At 44.2% G+C, this 15,901-nt stretch overlaps 1 protein-coding gene across 1 annotated transcript in view; it reads left to right on the forward strand.

The window, feature by feature from the left end:
- Positions 1–15,588, forward strand: part of LOC140202337 (leucine-rich repeat transmembrane neuronal protein 4) — a 361,185-nt gene extending 345,597 nt beyond the window's left edge. The window contains exon 3 of the mRNA XM_072267246.1: positions 15,161–15,588. Coding sequence (XP_072123347.1) covers positions 15,161–15,385 — 225 coding nt within the window. The 3' untranslated portion in view covers positions 15,386–15,588. The remainder of the gene's footprint in view (positions 1–15,160) is intronic.
- Positions 15,589–15,901: the final 313 nt, after the last annotated feature.

Consider the following 15,901-nt stretch of genomic DNA (forward strand, 5'->3'; position numbering starts at 1 on the left):
TCTTGATGTAACGTTAGTAAACTTGGGAGGTTTCATCAGTGTAGCTTGGGTGGGTAACATCAAATTTCTAGCCTGATCAATCTGTTTTGCTTCCCTGTAGACCAATTGCATGAAGCCGTTGATTATAAACTACCTCACCACTCAACTCTGTCTCTATCCCAGCTGCTCCAGACTTCATGTTTGTGGGCTCACTTTCATCTGAATGCTATTTGCTTACTTTATTGATTGCATGATTTTTCTTTTTTTCCCTCTTTGCACATGCAGCCCCCCTGGCCACCCTCAGGGTCACTCGGCTCGCTGTCGTCTAGGGAAACAGCCTCGGCCCCGCCAAACTGGGTAATTCGTTTGTGTGGATGCTGTGTGAGGTACCCCACCCGGCCCAAATAACAGACATTACACCAGATGCAATTAAATGATTTACAGTTTATAGATATTACTGGAACTATATAATTAAAAGAGAATAAAATATAAAAGGAAAATAAAAGGCGCCACACTTATCAAAGTTCAATCTCTTCGTGCACAAAAACCGTTGGAGCTCAAGGACCTTCTTCTTCACCCTGCGACCCCCTCGGACCACCTCGACCGGCCGCCTGGGACCAACAACGGTGGTCGACCAGACGCTCCACACGAGTCCGTCTCCGTCTCCTCGCCGAACGTCCCGCTCGGGGTCCGACCCCGTTAGCGGACTCGCAGCACCTGGTCCATCCTCTGTCTCGCTCTCCCGCCTTCTGCCCCAAAACCCCGCGCATACAGTATCTTCAAATATACCAAAACCATAACAACTATCCCAATTGGGTAATAGCACCCTCTTATCACCCTCTAAACCACAATAAGCTGCTAGCGCAAACTTTCTCAGCGTTAAAGCACAACAAAGCCGCATTCCCCAGATTAACATAACAAAAACACCATTTTAATTAGCCTCCGCAGTAACATAAAAATCGAAACCCCCTTACACACAGTTGGTCTTTTTTATGGTTTTCCTGGGGGTTTTCTTGTTTTGTGACTGTCTGTGAGGAGATGCAACTCAAGGTCGTAACATTTATACTTATTTACTGCCTGTTACACCATTGGCATTTAGGACAGCATCTTTGTTTGTCCATACAGTAGCACATAGATATAGAAGGATTCTTCATTGCTGTTTCCATAACAATTTTTTTGACCAGTCAGGGTTGTTAGCCCTGAACTGAACCCATGAAACTGGAAGTCCAGTGGACCACTCTTTGTCTGTTGTGTGGCCTTTACCCTTTGAGCTGTTTGGCATGGGTGACCCTACCAAGAGCCAGAGCACAAGGCCTTGAGTCCAGCCAATATAGCTCTCCTGGTCAGAGGCATGCAAGCCTCCAAACCAGGACAAGCTTGTGGTCCTCTTGGAGGTATAATGTATACATATTCTGAAAATAAATATACTTTGAACTTTGGATGGTGCTCCTAACTTTGTGACTGCATCAAATAAATTGACTGCTACAATATCTCCTTTTTCCAAAATGTTATTTAATCTCAAATTTTGTTACATTACCGACCCTTAATTTCGGTAAAAATAATTGCGAAAGATCAGCTGGATGCAAATCATCTTTGGAAAAGTCAGGGGAGTTGTAGAAGATACCCAGCCGAGATACAAAATCACAGATCAGAGAACATGGTTATAATGAGATATCGAAAATCTGCAACAATGAACGTTCAAGATAATGAAAGCTTGAGGGAATAAATTGTGTCAGATTATTCCCACGGCTAGGTTAATCAGTGAAATTGAGACAATTTGGTATAAGTTAACACAAAAAGAACAAAGATAAGTATTCCACACTATGGGTTACTGAAGGAACATTTGAAGAGCTGGATTCACATGGTGGGTTTCTTGGATGCAACTTGAGAATTAGAATCAGGTTTAATATCACTGGCATACATTGTGAAATTTGTTGTCTTTACAACAGCAGTACAATGCAATACATAATAATAGAGAAAAAAAAAGAATTAAAGTAAGTATATATGTATTAAATAGTTAAATTAAATAAGTCGAGCAAAAATTAAAAAAAAGTAGTGAGGTAATGTTCATGGATTCAATGTCCATACAGAAGTCAGATAGTAGAGGGGAAGAAGCTGTTTCTGAATCACTGAATGTGTGCCTTCAGGCTTCTATACCTTCTTCCTGATGGTAGCCATGAGAGGAGGGCATACCCTGCTCGATGGGAGTCCTTAATGATGGATGTCACTTTTCTGAAGCATTGCTCCTTGAAGATTTCCTCGATACTACAGAGGCCAGTGCCCCATGATGGATCTAAGTTTACAACTCTCTGCTGCTTCTTTCAGTCCTGCATAGTAGCCTCCACCCCTCCTCAATACCAGATGGTAATACGGCCAATTATAATGCTCTGTGTGGTACAAAAGCCTCTCAAATTCCTAATGAAATATAGCCACTGTTGTGCGTTCTTTGTAGCTGCCCCAATGAGTTGCATCTAGGATAGATCCTCAGTGATATTGACACTTGAAATTGCTCACTCATTCCACTTCTGATCTCTCTGTGAGGACTGGTGTTTGGTCTCTCTGCTTACCTTTTCTGAAGTCTACAATCAGTCCTTTGGTGAAAAGCTGCTGCTGCCACACCACTCAACTAGCTGATGTACCTTGCTCCTGTGCACCCTAAGTGCTGTATTAATTTCTGTTCTTTTCATTACATGATTACACTGGAGAGCATGCAGAGGGGGTTTGCAGGAAGTTGCTATGAGTGGAAGACTTTTCATATGAGGAAAAACTTAATTAAACTAAGGTTTTGTTTAAAGAGGAAGCTGAAGACTGACTTAATTGAAGGGTGTAAATTTGTGAGGTGTCCCAGTAGATAGAAAGAATAATTTGTGAAAGGAAAATCATGTCTGACGAATCTCATAGAATTTTTTGAGGATGTAACTAGTAGAGTGGATAGGGGAGAACCAGTGGATGTGGTATATTTGGATTTTCAAAAGGCTTTTGACAAGGTCCCACACAGGAGATTAGTATGCAAACTTAAAGCACACGGTATTGGGGATAAGGTATTGATGTGGATAGAGAATTGGTTAGCGGACAGGAAGCAAAGAGTGGGAATAAATGGGACCTTTTCAGAATGGCAGGCAGTGACTAGTGGGGTACTGCAAGGCTCAGTGCTGGGACCCCAGTTGTTTACAATATATATTAATGACTTGGATGAGGGAATTAAATGCAGCATCTCCAAGTTTGCGGATGACACAAAGCTGGGCGGCAGTGTTAGCTGTGAGGAGGATGCTAAGAGGATGCAGGGTGACTTGGATAGGTTGGGTGAGTGGGCAAATTCATGGCAGATGCAATTTAATGTGGATAAATGTGAAGTTATCCACTTTGGTGGCAAAAATAGGAAAACAGATTATTATCTGAACGGTGGCCAATTAGGAAAAGGGGAGGTGCAACGAGACCTGGGTGTCATTATACACCAGTCATTGAAAGTGGGCATGCAGGTACAGCAGGCGGTGAAAAAGGCGAATGGTATGCTGGCATTTATAGCGAGAGGATTCGAGTACAGGAGCAGGGAGGTACTACTGCAGTTGTACAAGGCCTTGGTGAGACCACACCTGGAGTATTGTGTGCAGTTTTGGTCCCCTAATCTGAGGAAAGACATCCTTGCCATAGAGGGAGTACAAAGAAGGTTCACCAGATTGATTCCTGGGATGGCAGGACTTTCATATGAAGAAAGACTGTATGAACTAGGCTTGTACTTGTTGGAATTTAGAAGATTGAAGGGGGATCTGATTGAAACGTATAAAATCCTAAAGGAATTGGACAGGCTAGATGCAGGAAGATTGTTCCTGATGTTGGGGAAGTCCAGAACGAGGGGTCACAGTTTGAGGATAAAGGGGAAGCCTTTTAGGACTGGGATTAGGAAAAACTTCTTCACACAGAGAGTGGTGAATCTGTGGAATTCTCTGCCACAGGAAACAGTTGAGGCCAGTTCATTGGCTATATTTAAGAGGGAGTTAGATATGGCCCCTGTGACTATGGGGATCAGGGGGTATGGAGGGAAGGCTGGTGCAGGGTTCTGAGTTGGATGATCAGCCATGATCATAATAAATGGTGGTGCAGTCTCGAAGGGCCGAATGGCCTACTCCTGCACCTATTTTCTATGTTTCTATAAATACCTCAAAACCCAGGGGTTGTAGACTAATTGGTAGAAGGAATATAGGGCATGAGAGATGGCTTGATGTAAAGCCTCTTAATCCAGAGGATGGTGACTGTCTGAAACTCTCTGACTGAAAGGATGGCAGAGGCAAAAGCCTTTACCATGTTCAGAAAGTGCTTGATTATGTGACCTGTGAACTACCAGGCTACAGGCCCAGTGCTGGAAACTGGGATTAGGCTGACAAACTCTTTATTGACCAGAATGCATGAAGTGGATGGAATGGCCTCTTTCTGTCTTGGACATTCTTATGATAGTACTGTAATTACTACTGCAGTCCAATCAATCTGGAAGCATAAGAATGAGTTGTGCAGCTGTGAAACAAAGTACTAAAAGACACAGAGAGGACAGCGATTGTCCTTGTTACTATAGGATAGAGCCAGCTAGTGGCGTAGTGGCATCAGTACTGGACTTTGAGGCCAGCAGTCCCACGTTCAAATCCGGCCAGCTCCTTGCATGCTTTCCATTCGTGTTGGGTTGAGCGTCGAGCTAGAAACTCAGCATTTGTTTGTTTTTTACAAGGCTAAAGAAATGGCAAAAAATGCTGCCTAGTACATCACAAGGTGTGGAAACAACAACAACTATAGGATGGAGTGCTTTTGGGATTAAGTGAGGATCATTTTCCCTGCACAAATAGCCCGCGCTGTGAATATTAAGGAGGTGTAATAGATTACTCCTATGCCTTAGCCAGGAAAAACACAGGAAATATTTGGGAATCCAGAGACTGTGGAGTGGAGGGACATTATACTGGTTACTTGTTATACTTCACTGTTGGTGGAATGGAATACATTCCTGCTAAAAGAGGTGTAAGGTTCTCCTTCCCTCTGCTAGCCCGCAGGTCACCTTTAGACACCTGCTTATCCCCCCGATCAGGGTCACGTGAAACCATGGGAGCAGCTGGTGGATGGTCTTATGAGCAGCCAGTCCATATCACAAGCACAGGTTATGCGACCAGTGAGGCCAGGCAGACAATCTCTGAAGAGTATTGATAATGGCTGGGGTCACCCGTCTTGTAAAGACACTGACCAGAAGAAGGCAATGGCAAACCGCTTCTGCAGAAAAATTTGCCAAGAACAATCATGGTCTTGAGACCATGATCGCCCATGTTGTATGGCACAGCACATAATGATTATGCAGCTGATGATGATTATGCTGATGATGTTATACTTCTAATATGCTATTTGACTTTGATGACGGCAAGGATTACAAGTAATGAAATAAAAATATTCCTTACTTGCAGCAGAAATCTACCCAATCCCTTCCATTCACAAGGATGAAACACTCAAGGATGCTTCAATAGGAGTTGATGCCAATTAGTCTGTGGTATTGAATCAGATTAGGAGATATTTAGGACAGTAGATCAAAAGTATGGGCAATAAAATAGGGTAGAAATATATGGGAAGAAGGACAGAGGTATAAAGCTTTATGGAGGGAATTCCAGAGATTCTGGCCAAGGTCACTGAAAACATGCTTGTGTAGGGAGGAGCCATTACACAGAGATTAGATTAGATTAGATTATGAGGCCACTCAGTCCTCATTTATTGTCATTTAGAAATGCATGCATTAAAAAATGATACAATGTTCCTCCAGAAAGATATCACAGAAACACAGGACAAACCAAGACTAAAACTGACAAAACCACATAATTATAGCATATAGTTACAACAGTGCAAAGCAATACCATAATTTGATAAAAAGCAGACCATGGGCACGGTAAAGAATGTCTCAAGTCCCGATAGCCCCATCATCTCACGCAGATGGTAGAAGGGAGAAACTCTCCCTGCCATGAACCTCCAAGCGCCGCAAACTTGCCTATGCATTGGAAGCACCCGACCGCAGCCAACTCTGATTCCGTCCGAAAACTTCGAGCCTCCGACCAGCCCTCCAACACCGAGCACCGAGCACCATCTCTGCTGAGCGCTTCGACCCCAGCCCCGGCTGCCGAGCAACAAGCAAAGCCGAGGACTCGGGGCCTTCCCCTCCGGAGATTCTGGATCACACAGTAGCAGCGGCAGCAAAGCAGACATTTCAGAAGTTTCACCAGATGTTCCTCTGTGCTTCTCACGTCTGTCTCCATCAAATCAGGATTGTGCACGGCACCCTACTTGACAAATAACAGATATCATTCATCGGAGTGGATGCTGCAAGCTGTGTCGCGCCGCCATCTTCTCCTCCTCCTGATGAGGTTATAGTTGCAGAAACACATAGAAAAAGTTGGAGGATTATGAACCAACCTTGATTCAGGGAAGCTTTGAGTCTGCAATAATTTCTGCTCATACACCTCCTCCCTCACCTCCATTCAGGGTCCCAAACAGTCCTTGAAGGTGAGGCAACACTTGACCTGTGAATCTGCTGGGGTGGACAATTGTGTCCATTGCTCCCCATGCAGCCTGCTCTGTACTGGTGAGACCCATCATAAATTGGGAGACTGCTTCGTTCAGCACCTCCCCACCATCCAGCCACAAACGGGACAGTCCTGGTGGCCAAGCATTTTAATTCCGATTCCCATTCCTGTTCTGACATGTCGATCCATGGCCTCTTCTTGTGCCAAGATGAGGTTGCCCACAGGATGGAGGACCAACACCTCATATTCCGTCTGGGTACCCTCTAACTTGATGGCACAAATATCAATTTCTCCTTCTGGTAAGCAAATTCCTCCATCCCACCCTTCCTGTATACCCCACAGTGAACTTTTACTACTTCTCATCCGCCTATTGCTTCCTCCTGGGTCCCTTCCTCCTTCCCTTTCTCCTGTGGTCCACTCTCCTCTCCTATCAGATTCTTTCTTCTCCAGCCTTGACCTTTCCTACCCACCTGAGTTCACCTATTACCTTCCAGCTAGCCTCCTTCCCCTACCCCCATCTTTTTATTCTGGCACATTTCCCCTTCCTTCTCAGTGCTGAAGAAGGGTCTCGGTCTTAAATGCTGTTCGCTCATTCCTTTCTACAGATGCTGCCTGACCTGCTGAGTTCCTCCAGCATCTTGTGTGTGTTGCTTTGCAATAATACCTGTCCTCTGGATTTGTAAGGTTAAGTATCCATAAATGTATCATCAATGAGACATCTGACAATTTGCTATACTGAAAATGGAGCCTGTAATGGCAAGAATTCAAACACTATGCAATGGTGTATAACCTGTCCTTTAACACTGGAAGGTTAATTAGTTAATTAATTAGAGATAGAAGGGCTGTCCCATAATGCTTAGCACAGTTTTGTGCTCGTCGTAATCTTACCCAGAGAAAGCATCAGTGTCTAAGGAATATGGAACAGTGATATATCAGCAGTTCATTATGAATGTTATTAAATTTCTTAATCACAATACATAGGGGAAGTAAAACACAGTTTTATTATTCAACAAGTTTGGCTAAAGAAATTTAATAGAGAAAAATATTGGGAATACACAGCAGATTGGAGAGAAACAGAGTTAATGTTTTAGGACAAATGACATTTCATGTTTGATGCTGTCTAATCCACATCATTTTCTGTGTTTAACTCTGACTACCAACATTTACAGTTTCTTGGAGACATAAGAAATTGACTGCTGATGCTGGAATCTGCAGCAATGAGCAATCTGTTGGAGGACCGCCGCAAGTCGAGCAGCATCTGTCGGAGGAAAGCAGTGATCAACGTTTCGGGTCAAAATCCTGAGAGGTGGTTAAATAGGCAAATACTTTTCCTCCCACGCAAGCTGCCTGGCTCGCAGAGTTCTTCCTGCAGATTGCATGTGCAGTTTTCCCCATTTTTAAGTTAAAGACAAAGTATGAGTATAAAAACTCGGTTTACTTCTAAGAGTGTGAAATTTCAATGTAGTGAGCCTGTGCATCGCTTACATACAGGAAGGGTATCAATGTGGTTGAAAGAGTACAGAGAAAGTTTACAAGAATGTTGCTGGGACAAGAACTGAATTGACTTTATTTCTGACATTCTGCACATACATGAGGAGTAAAAATCTTTACATTACATCTCCATCTGAATGTGCATGTGCAATCATAGTATTTATAATAAACAGAACAGTCAATGTAATATAGAGTACACTCAAATCAGCGTGAGTTCATCAGTCTGATGGCCTGGTGGAAGCAGCTGTCCTGGAGCCTGTTGGTCCTGGCTTTTATGCTGTGGTACCGCCTCCCGGATGGTAGCAGCTGGAATAGATTGTGGTTGGGGTGACTTGGATCCCCAATGATCCCACAAGCCCTTTTTACACACCTGTCCTTGTAAATGTCCTGAATCATGGGAAGTTCACAACTACAGATGTGCTGGGGTGTCCACACCACTCTCTGTAGAGTCCTGTGATTAAGGGAAGTACAGTTCCCATACCAGGCAGTGATGCAGCCAGCCAGGATGCTCTCAATTGGGCCCCTGTAGAAAGTTCATAGGATTTGGGGACCCATACCAAACTTCTTCAGCCATCTGAGGTGAAAGAGGCGCTGTTGTGCCTTTTTCACCACACAGCAGGTGTGTACAGACCATGTGAGGTCCTCGGTGATGTGGATGCCGAGGAACTTGAAGCTGTTTACCCCCTCAACCCCAGATCCATTGATGTCAATAGGGGTTAGCCCATCTCCATTCCTCCTGTAATCCACAACTAGCTCCTTTGTTTTTGCGACATTAAGGGAGAGGCTGTTTTCTTGACACCACTGTGTCAGAGGGATGACTTCTTCCCTGTAGGCCACCTCGTTATTGTTTGAGATAAGGCCAATCAATGTAGTGTCACCGGCAAATTTGATTAGCAGATTGGAGCTGTGGGTGGCGACACAGTCATGGGTATACAGGGAGTAAAGGAGAGGACTTAGTACACAACTCTGAAGGGCTCCTGTATTGAGAGTCAGAGGGGTGGAGGTGAAGGAGCCCATTCTTACCACCTGCTGGCAATCTGACAGGAAATCCAGGATCCAGCTACACAAGGCAGGGTCAAGGCTGAGGTCTCTGAGCTACTTGTCGAGCCTGGATGGAACTATGGTGTTGAATGCTTAACTGTAGTCCAAGAACAGGATTTTCACATAAGCATCCTTCTTCTCCCGATGTGTAAGGACAGTATGTAAATTCTGAGGACCTGAGGTATAGGGAAAGGTTAAGAGTTATTCTGTGGAGCGTAGGAGAATGAGAGGAGATTTGATAGAGGTATATAAAAGTTATGACGGATATAGATAGGATAAATGCAAGCAGGCTCTGTCCCCTGAGCTTGGGTGAGACTATATTAGAGGTCATAGTTTAAGGGAGAAATGGGGAATATTTCAGGGGAACCTGAGGTGGAATCTTTCCACTCAGAGGATGGTGCAAGTGTGGAATGAGCTGCCTGCAGAAGTGGTTGATACGGGTTTGATTGCAACATTTAAGAGATGTTTGGATAGATACATAGAAGAGAGAGGTCTGGTGGGCTTCGGTCCAGGTGCAAATCAATGTGATGAAGAAAAATAACACTTTGGCAAAGAAAGAGACTATAAATGAGGAACAATGGCCATCTAATCAAGAGCGAATCTCGCCATCCCCTACTAGTAACATCACAGAGGTCACAACTGACTGAAATCAACCAGAGAAACATGGTGGTTATAATTGCTTACTCATTGATATCAAATAGCTACCTTCTCAGTCTGGAGATGCAAAGCTAATCTGAGAATCAAGGACAATTCCCATTCACAGAACTAATTTCAAGTTAATTAAATAACTATGAAGAAATGAATCTACTAGATGCCAGTTATAACCCATCTGGTTCACTGCTCCTTCAGGGAAGAAAATCCTTACCTGGTGTGGATGACTCAAAAAAACAAAGTTCTGTGTTATTGTTAATACTAATGTTGAGGCTTTATAAAGCACTGGTGAGGTCTCACTTGGAGTATTGTGAGCAGTTTTGGCCCCTCATCTTAGAAAGGATGTGCTGAAACTGGAAATGATTCCAGGATTGAATGGCTTGTCGTATGAAGAGAATGTGATGGCTCTGGGCCTGTATTCACTAGAATTCAGAAGAATGAGGGGTGACCTCACTGAAACCTATCGAACGGTGAAACGCCTTGATAGAGTGGATGTGGAGAGGATGTTTTCTATGGTGGGAGAGTCTAAGACCAGAGGGCACAGTCACAGAATAGAGGGGTATCCTTTTAGAACAGAGATGAAGAGGAATTTCTTTAAACAGGGAGGGGTGAATCTCTGGAATTCTTTGCCACAGGCAGCTGTGGAAACCAAGGCTTTATGCATATTTAAGACAGAGGTTGGCAGATTCTTGATTGGTTAGGGCATGAAGAGATATGGAGAGAAGGCAGGAGATTGGGGCTGAGAGGAAAGATGGATCAGTCATGATGAAATGGTGGAGCAGACTCGATGGACCAAATGGCCGAATTCCAGTCCTGTATCTTATGGTCTTATAGTCATTTGACCTCTTTCCTATTAAATCACTCAGTTACAGGATATTTAGAGATATGGGCATTATCTGTAAGGCTTATGTCCAGAGAGTAAATGATCATTCTCCTGGTTCTCCAGATCCTTTCTACCGAAAAGTACAAGTCAGGAGGTGAATGGAATGCTCTCCAACAATGCTTAAGAACTCAATACAATCCAGGCCACAGCTATACAATTAGCACTCCATCCACCATTTTTAAAAACTCACTGCCCTACAGTGGCTGCTCAATCTGCCGTCCACAACAAACAATGTATTTACATCTTCAGACTCTTCTAACAGAACCTCCTAACCTTTTGACATCAAGCTTCTACAAGAATTAGTTAGGGCTGCAGGCATATAGTAGCCCTGCCAGCTAAGAAACAAGTAGTGTCTTTGCCATCAAGGCTTCAAAGACGTAGCACGGTAGTGTAGTGGTTAGCACAATGCTTTGAAGTACCAGCAACCCTGGTTCAATTCCTGTCACCGCCTGTGAGGAGTTTGTACCTTCTCCCCATGAACACATGGGTTTCCTCCCACAGTCCGTGGGTGGTAGGTTAATTGGTCATTGTAAATTCTCCTGTAATGAGGCTAGGGTTAAATCTAGGGATTACTGGGCAGTGCAGCTCGAAGGACTGGAAGGGCTTTATCCTCACAGTATCTGAATAAATAAATGAATAATAAATAAATCTCTAAAGGAAGTCATAGATTTATACCAAAACTGATAAAACACTAGTAACGCACAGCTGGTCAGGCAGTATCTATCTATCTATATATATATAGAGAGAGAGAGAGAGAGAAGTTTCAAATCGATGTCCTTTCATCAGAAGTGATGATCAGAATCTTTCAGAGGAAAGGCCATCGACCTGAAACATTTACACTGTTTCTCTCTCCGCAGATACTGCCCGACCTGTTGCTGTGTGGACCGTCGAGAAAATGCGCGGTCTTTACGCACCCAGCCTACTCCGACAGTATCTGCCAAATCCACTGCCTCTACCGCCAAGAGGAACAAGGACAGCAACGGCCACTTCCCCTCCAAGCCAAACGTCATCCCAGAATGGGAATATGTCAACCGCCCTTCATCGTCGCCAGGCCTAAACCTTGGAAGTTCTACCCAACAGTGCTGTGGGACCACCTTCACCAGTAGGACTGCAGTGGATCAAAGATTCGGCTTGTCATCACCTTCTCAAGATCAATTGTGAACGAGACATAATGCTGACCTTGCCAGTGATGCCCACATCCAATAAATGAACACATAAATTATTTACACCATTTTTGTTTTGTTTTTGTTTCAGATTCCAAGACTTCACCAGGCTATGCTTTTAAGATAAATTTAGCTAGTTGATATCCTGTAGCGTCCTGCCTCCTGTGTAACAATTCCTCTTCTTTCCCCCCCTTGTGTTAAAGTGATAAAGAAACTCACATTGCAATTAAAACTCAAACGTCAATTAGGGTTTAATTGAAAAATCAGTTGGCATATCTAATTAAAGATGACAGACACTGGATGATCTGCATGAATACTTAGATTAGCAATGAAAAGTTAATAGCTCATAAAACATCATTAATTGCCAGATTACGCTGAAGAAGTATATTGTTATTGAAGTGTAATTCACTGATTCTGAGAGAGAGATTTAAAAATGCAATATTCTTTTTGAATTTAAGCCTAAAGCAGTTTGCAGTGGAGGATTGTGGGTAACATAATGGCCGAGTTTAATCTGCTGTTTGTCTGTACTGCATCTTTCCTATTGGATCTGCAGCTATGTCATAATAAATTTCACTTTCCTGTGCAGTTGCTTCTCGTTACCATCTGCTACAATATGGATTAGGTGGGAGTGGGCTGCAAATATTAATAATAATAAAAATGAAAATAGATATAACCTGAGGTCATGGGTGTCTTATATTATTTATGGCACAGAATGAGTCCATTCAGCCCTTAGGGTGATTCCTGACTTCCTGGAGAGCATCATATTCCCCTTCTGTTTATTTCTCCATACTCCCGTACTTTATTTGCTCTCATATGTTGATAACATCTCCCCTCTGAATCCTTTTGCCATAAACCTATAGAATTACAGTGATTTTCAGTGGCCAATTAATCTACCAGTGGTTTTTTTGGGGTGCAGGAGAAATCCCAATCATAGGGAGGATGTGCAGAATTGGTTTACAAAGCAACAGAAGGTCGGGATTGAACCCAGGTCGCTGGAGCAGGAAGGCAGCAGTACTAACTGCTGCATCACTTTGGCAGATGTGTGCATTGTAGATGGAATAGCCTGTACTTCTATGGGCAAGTGTATCTCCAAGTCACAAAGGTCTCTATGCCATCCAGGATTGTAGCTTCCTACTCCACAACTATCACTAAGGGCATCAGCCACAGTGGAATCCCACCAGCTGCAGATTCTCCCCCAACACCAACTGCGGATTCTCCCCCAGTGGAATACTTCAGCTGCAAGTTCTCTGCCAATGAAATCCCACCAACTGCAGGTTCTCCCCCAGTGGAATCCCACCAGCTGCAGATTGTTTCCCAATGCAATACCACCAACTCCAGGTTTTCCCCAAATGGAATCCCACCAGCTGCAGGTTCTCCCCCAATGGAATCCCACCAGCTGCAGGTTCTCCCCAATGGAATCCCACCAGCTACAGGTTCTCCCCCAGTGGAATCCCACCGGCTGCAGGTTCTCCCCCAGTGGAATCCCACCGGCTGCAGGTTCACCCCCAATTGAATCCCACCAGCTGCAGGTTCTCCCCCAATGGAATCCCACCAGCTGCAGGTTCTTCCCCACTGGAATCCCACCAGCTGCAGGTTCACCCCCAATTGAATCCACCAGCTGCAGGTTCTCCCCCAATTGAATCCCACCAGCTGCAGGTTCTCCCCCAGTGGAATCCCATCAACTGCAGGTTCTCCCCCAATGGAATCCCACTGGCTGCAGGTTCTCCCCCAGTGGAATCCCACCTGCTGCAGGTTCTCCCCCAGTGCAATCCCACCAGCTGCAGGTTCTCCCCTAATTGAATCTCACCAGCTGCAAGTTCTCCCCAATGGAATCCCACCAGCTGCAGGTTCTCCCCCACTGGAATCCCACCAGCTGCAGGTTCTCCTCCAATTGAATCCCACCAGCTGCAGGTTCTCCCCCAATTGAATCCCACCAGCTGCAGGTTCTCCCCCACTGGAATCTCATCAACTGCAGGTTCTCCCCCAATGGAATCCCACCAGCTGCAGGTTCTCCCCCAGTGGAATCCCACCAGCTGCAGGTTCTCCCCCAGTGGAATCCCACCGGCTGCAGGTTCTCTCCCAGTGGAATCCCACCAGCTGCAGGTTCTCCCCCAGTAGAATACCGCAAGCTGAATACCTTCGCCTCTTCCTGTCCTATTTTGGAATTCAAATTATATTAAACCTTACTACAGATTATGGAGCAACTATTAGGATGCCATCTTTGAGTATGTTTTGGAATAAATACTCCTCAGGGAATGCATTTAATTGGGAAATATTTGAATGTTCTTTCCCGTGCTTAAAAAAAAACAACTCTGAACAATCCTAATATCTAAACTTCTGAAATTTGTTGTCCTGCTGATCTTCTGAGCTTGGCATTTGATGACATGGATATAGGACTCATTTTACTTGTTCTTAAGAAAATAAAGTTTAGATTAGCTTTATTTGTCATCTATGCATTGAACTATCAAAATATACAGTGAAATGCATCATTTGTGTCAAGGATGTGCTAGGGGTGGCCCGCAAGTGTTGCCATGCTTCTTGTGCCAACATATCATGGCCACAATTTGCCAACCCTTACTAATATGTATGTCTTTGGAAACTGGACCATCCAGAGGAAACTCAGATGGTTACAAGGAGTACTTACAAGCTCCTTACAGACAGAAGCTGGAACCGAACTCCAGTCGTTGGCTCTGTAAAATGTTATGCTCACCACTAAGATACTGTGCTGCCTGTAGATTAGAAACTGTAAAGAATGGGCCATCTCCTTCCGATTTCAATATTGGGTTCAATCCAGCGTTGTCCGGAATTTACATGTTCTTCCAGAGCTTTTTTTTCCCCTGTGACTACCTAGATCTCCTCCAGATCCCAAGGATGTGCTGCTTGGTTGGTTAATTGATCACTTTAGGTAGCTTTTGCCCGACACCGGCCTCCTAGGCCTGAGTCAACGTAGTTGTAGTTAGGTAGTAGATGGCGGCATGGTAGCACCGTGGTTACAGTACCAGCGACCCAGGTTCAATTCCCACCACTGCCTGTAAGGAGACTGTACGTTCTTCCGTGACTGTGTGGGTTTCCTCCGGGTGCTTTGGTTCCCTCCCACATTCCAAAGATGTACTGGTTGTTAGGTTAATTGGTCATTTGTAAATTGTCCCATGATTAGGTTAGGGTTAAACTGGGGGATTGCTGGATGGCACGTCTCAAAGGACTGGAAGGGTCTATACGACTGTATGTCAATAAATCCCCAAGCATTTAATTAATCTAACAAATAGCCAGCATAAGGATTATGGGCCGAATGGCTGCTTTCTACACTGTATAATTTCTTAAGTTTGATTACAGATATGTACTGCAACACTGATTTTTGCAAGGCATAACATGCACGATAGTAACCTTGATGTTCTCTTGACTCTCATCCGCAGACACCGCTTCCCATGAACATCACAGCCTTTTACAACTACGATCAGCCACTGGTTGGGTACTGCAAAGCACATCAGACTCTTCACATACACAAGCGGTATGAGACCCCCGTACAGGAAGAGGCAGAGCCCAGCAACGTCGAACCGGGCGTGAATCGGAACATCATCAGCACAGTCGCCCGCTCCGCGATTCCCAACATACATCTCGAACCCCCTCATTCACCATAGGTGGACATCTCACAAATGGCAGACTTGTGTGTGACAAGGTCTAGATGGGAACGAGTAAAAAAGAACAGGATAAAAAACAAACATTTGAATGTTCTTTCCTGTGTTTAAAAAAAATTAAAACTCTGAACAATCTGTGGCCGTTGAAAACTCAATAGCTAAACTTCCAAAATTTGCCGTCCTTCTGATTTTCTGTGCTTTGGTATTTGACGATGTAAATATAAGACTGCTTATCATGTTCTTAAGAAAATAAACTAAAAACTGTAAAGGATGGTTCAACTCTTTTGGAAGTCGTATTTTCCCCACATTCAGTTGTCCAACCAGGAGAAAGCGAGTTTAACAAGGAGACACAAGAGGCGGCAGATACCAGAACGTGGAGCAGCAAACAAGATTCTGGAGGAACTCAACAGGCCAGGTGGCATCTGTGGAGTGAAATGGACAGTCAATATACTTAAGGTTGAGACCTTAAGCTTCTGTGAAAAGTCTCAACCAGAAATGTCAGTCATCCACCTTCCTCTG

The sequence above is a fragment of the Mobula birostris genome, chromosome 8 (assembly GCF_030028105.1).
Source record: "Mobula birostris isolate sMobBir1 chromosome 8, sMobBir1.hap1, whole genome shotgun sequence".
NCBI classification, from domain to species: domain Eukaryota; kingdom Metazoa; phylum Chordata; class Chondrichthyes; order Myliobatiformes; family Myliobatidae; genus Mobula; species Mobula birostris.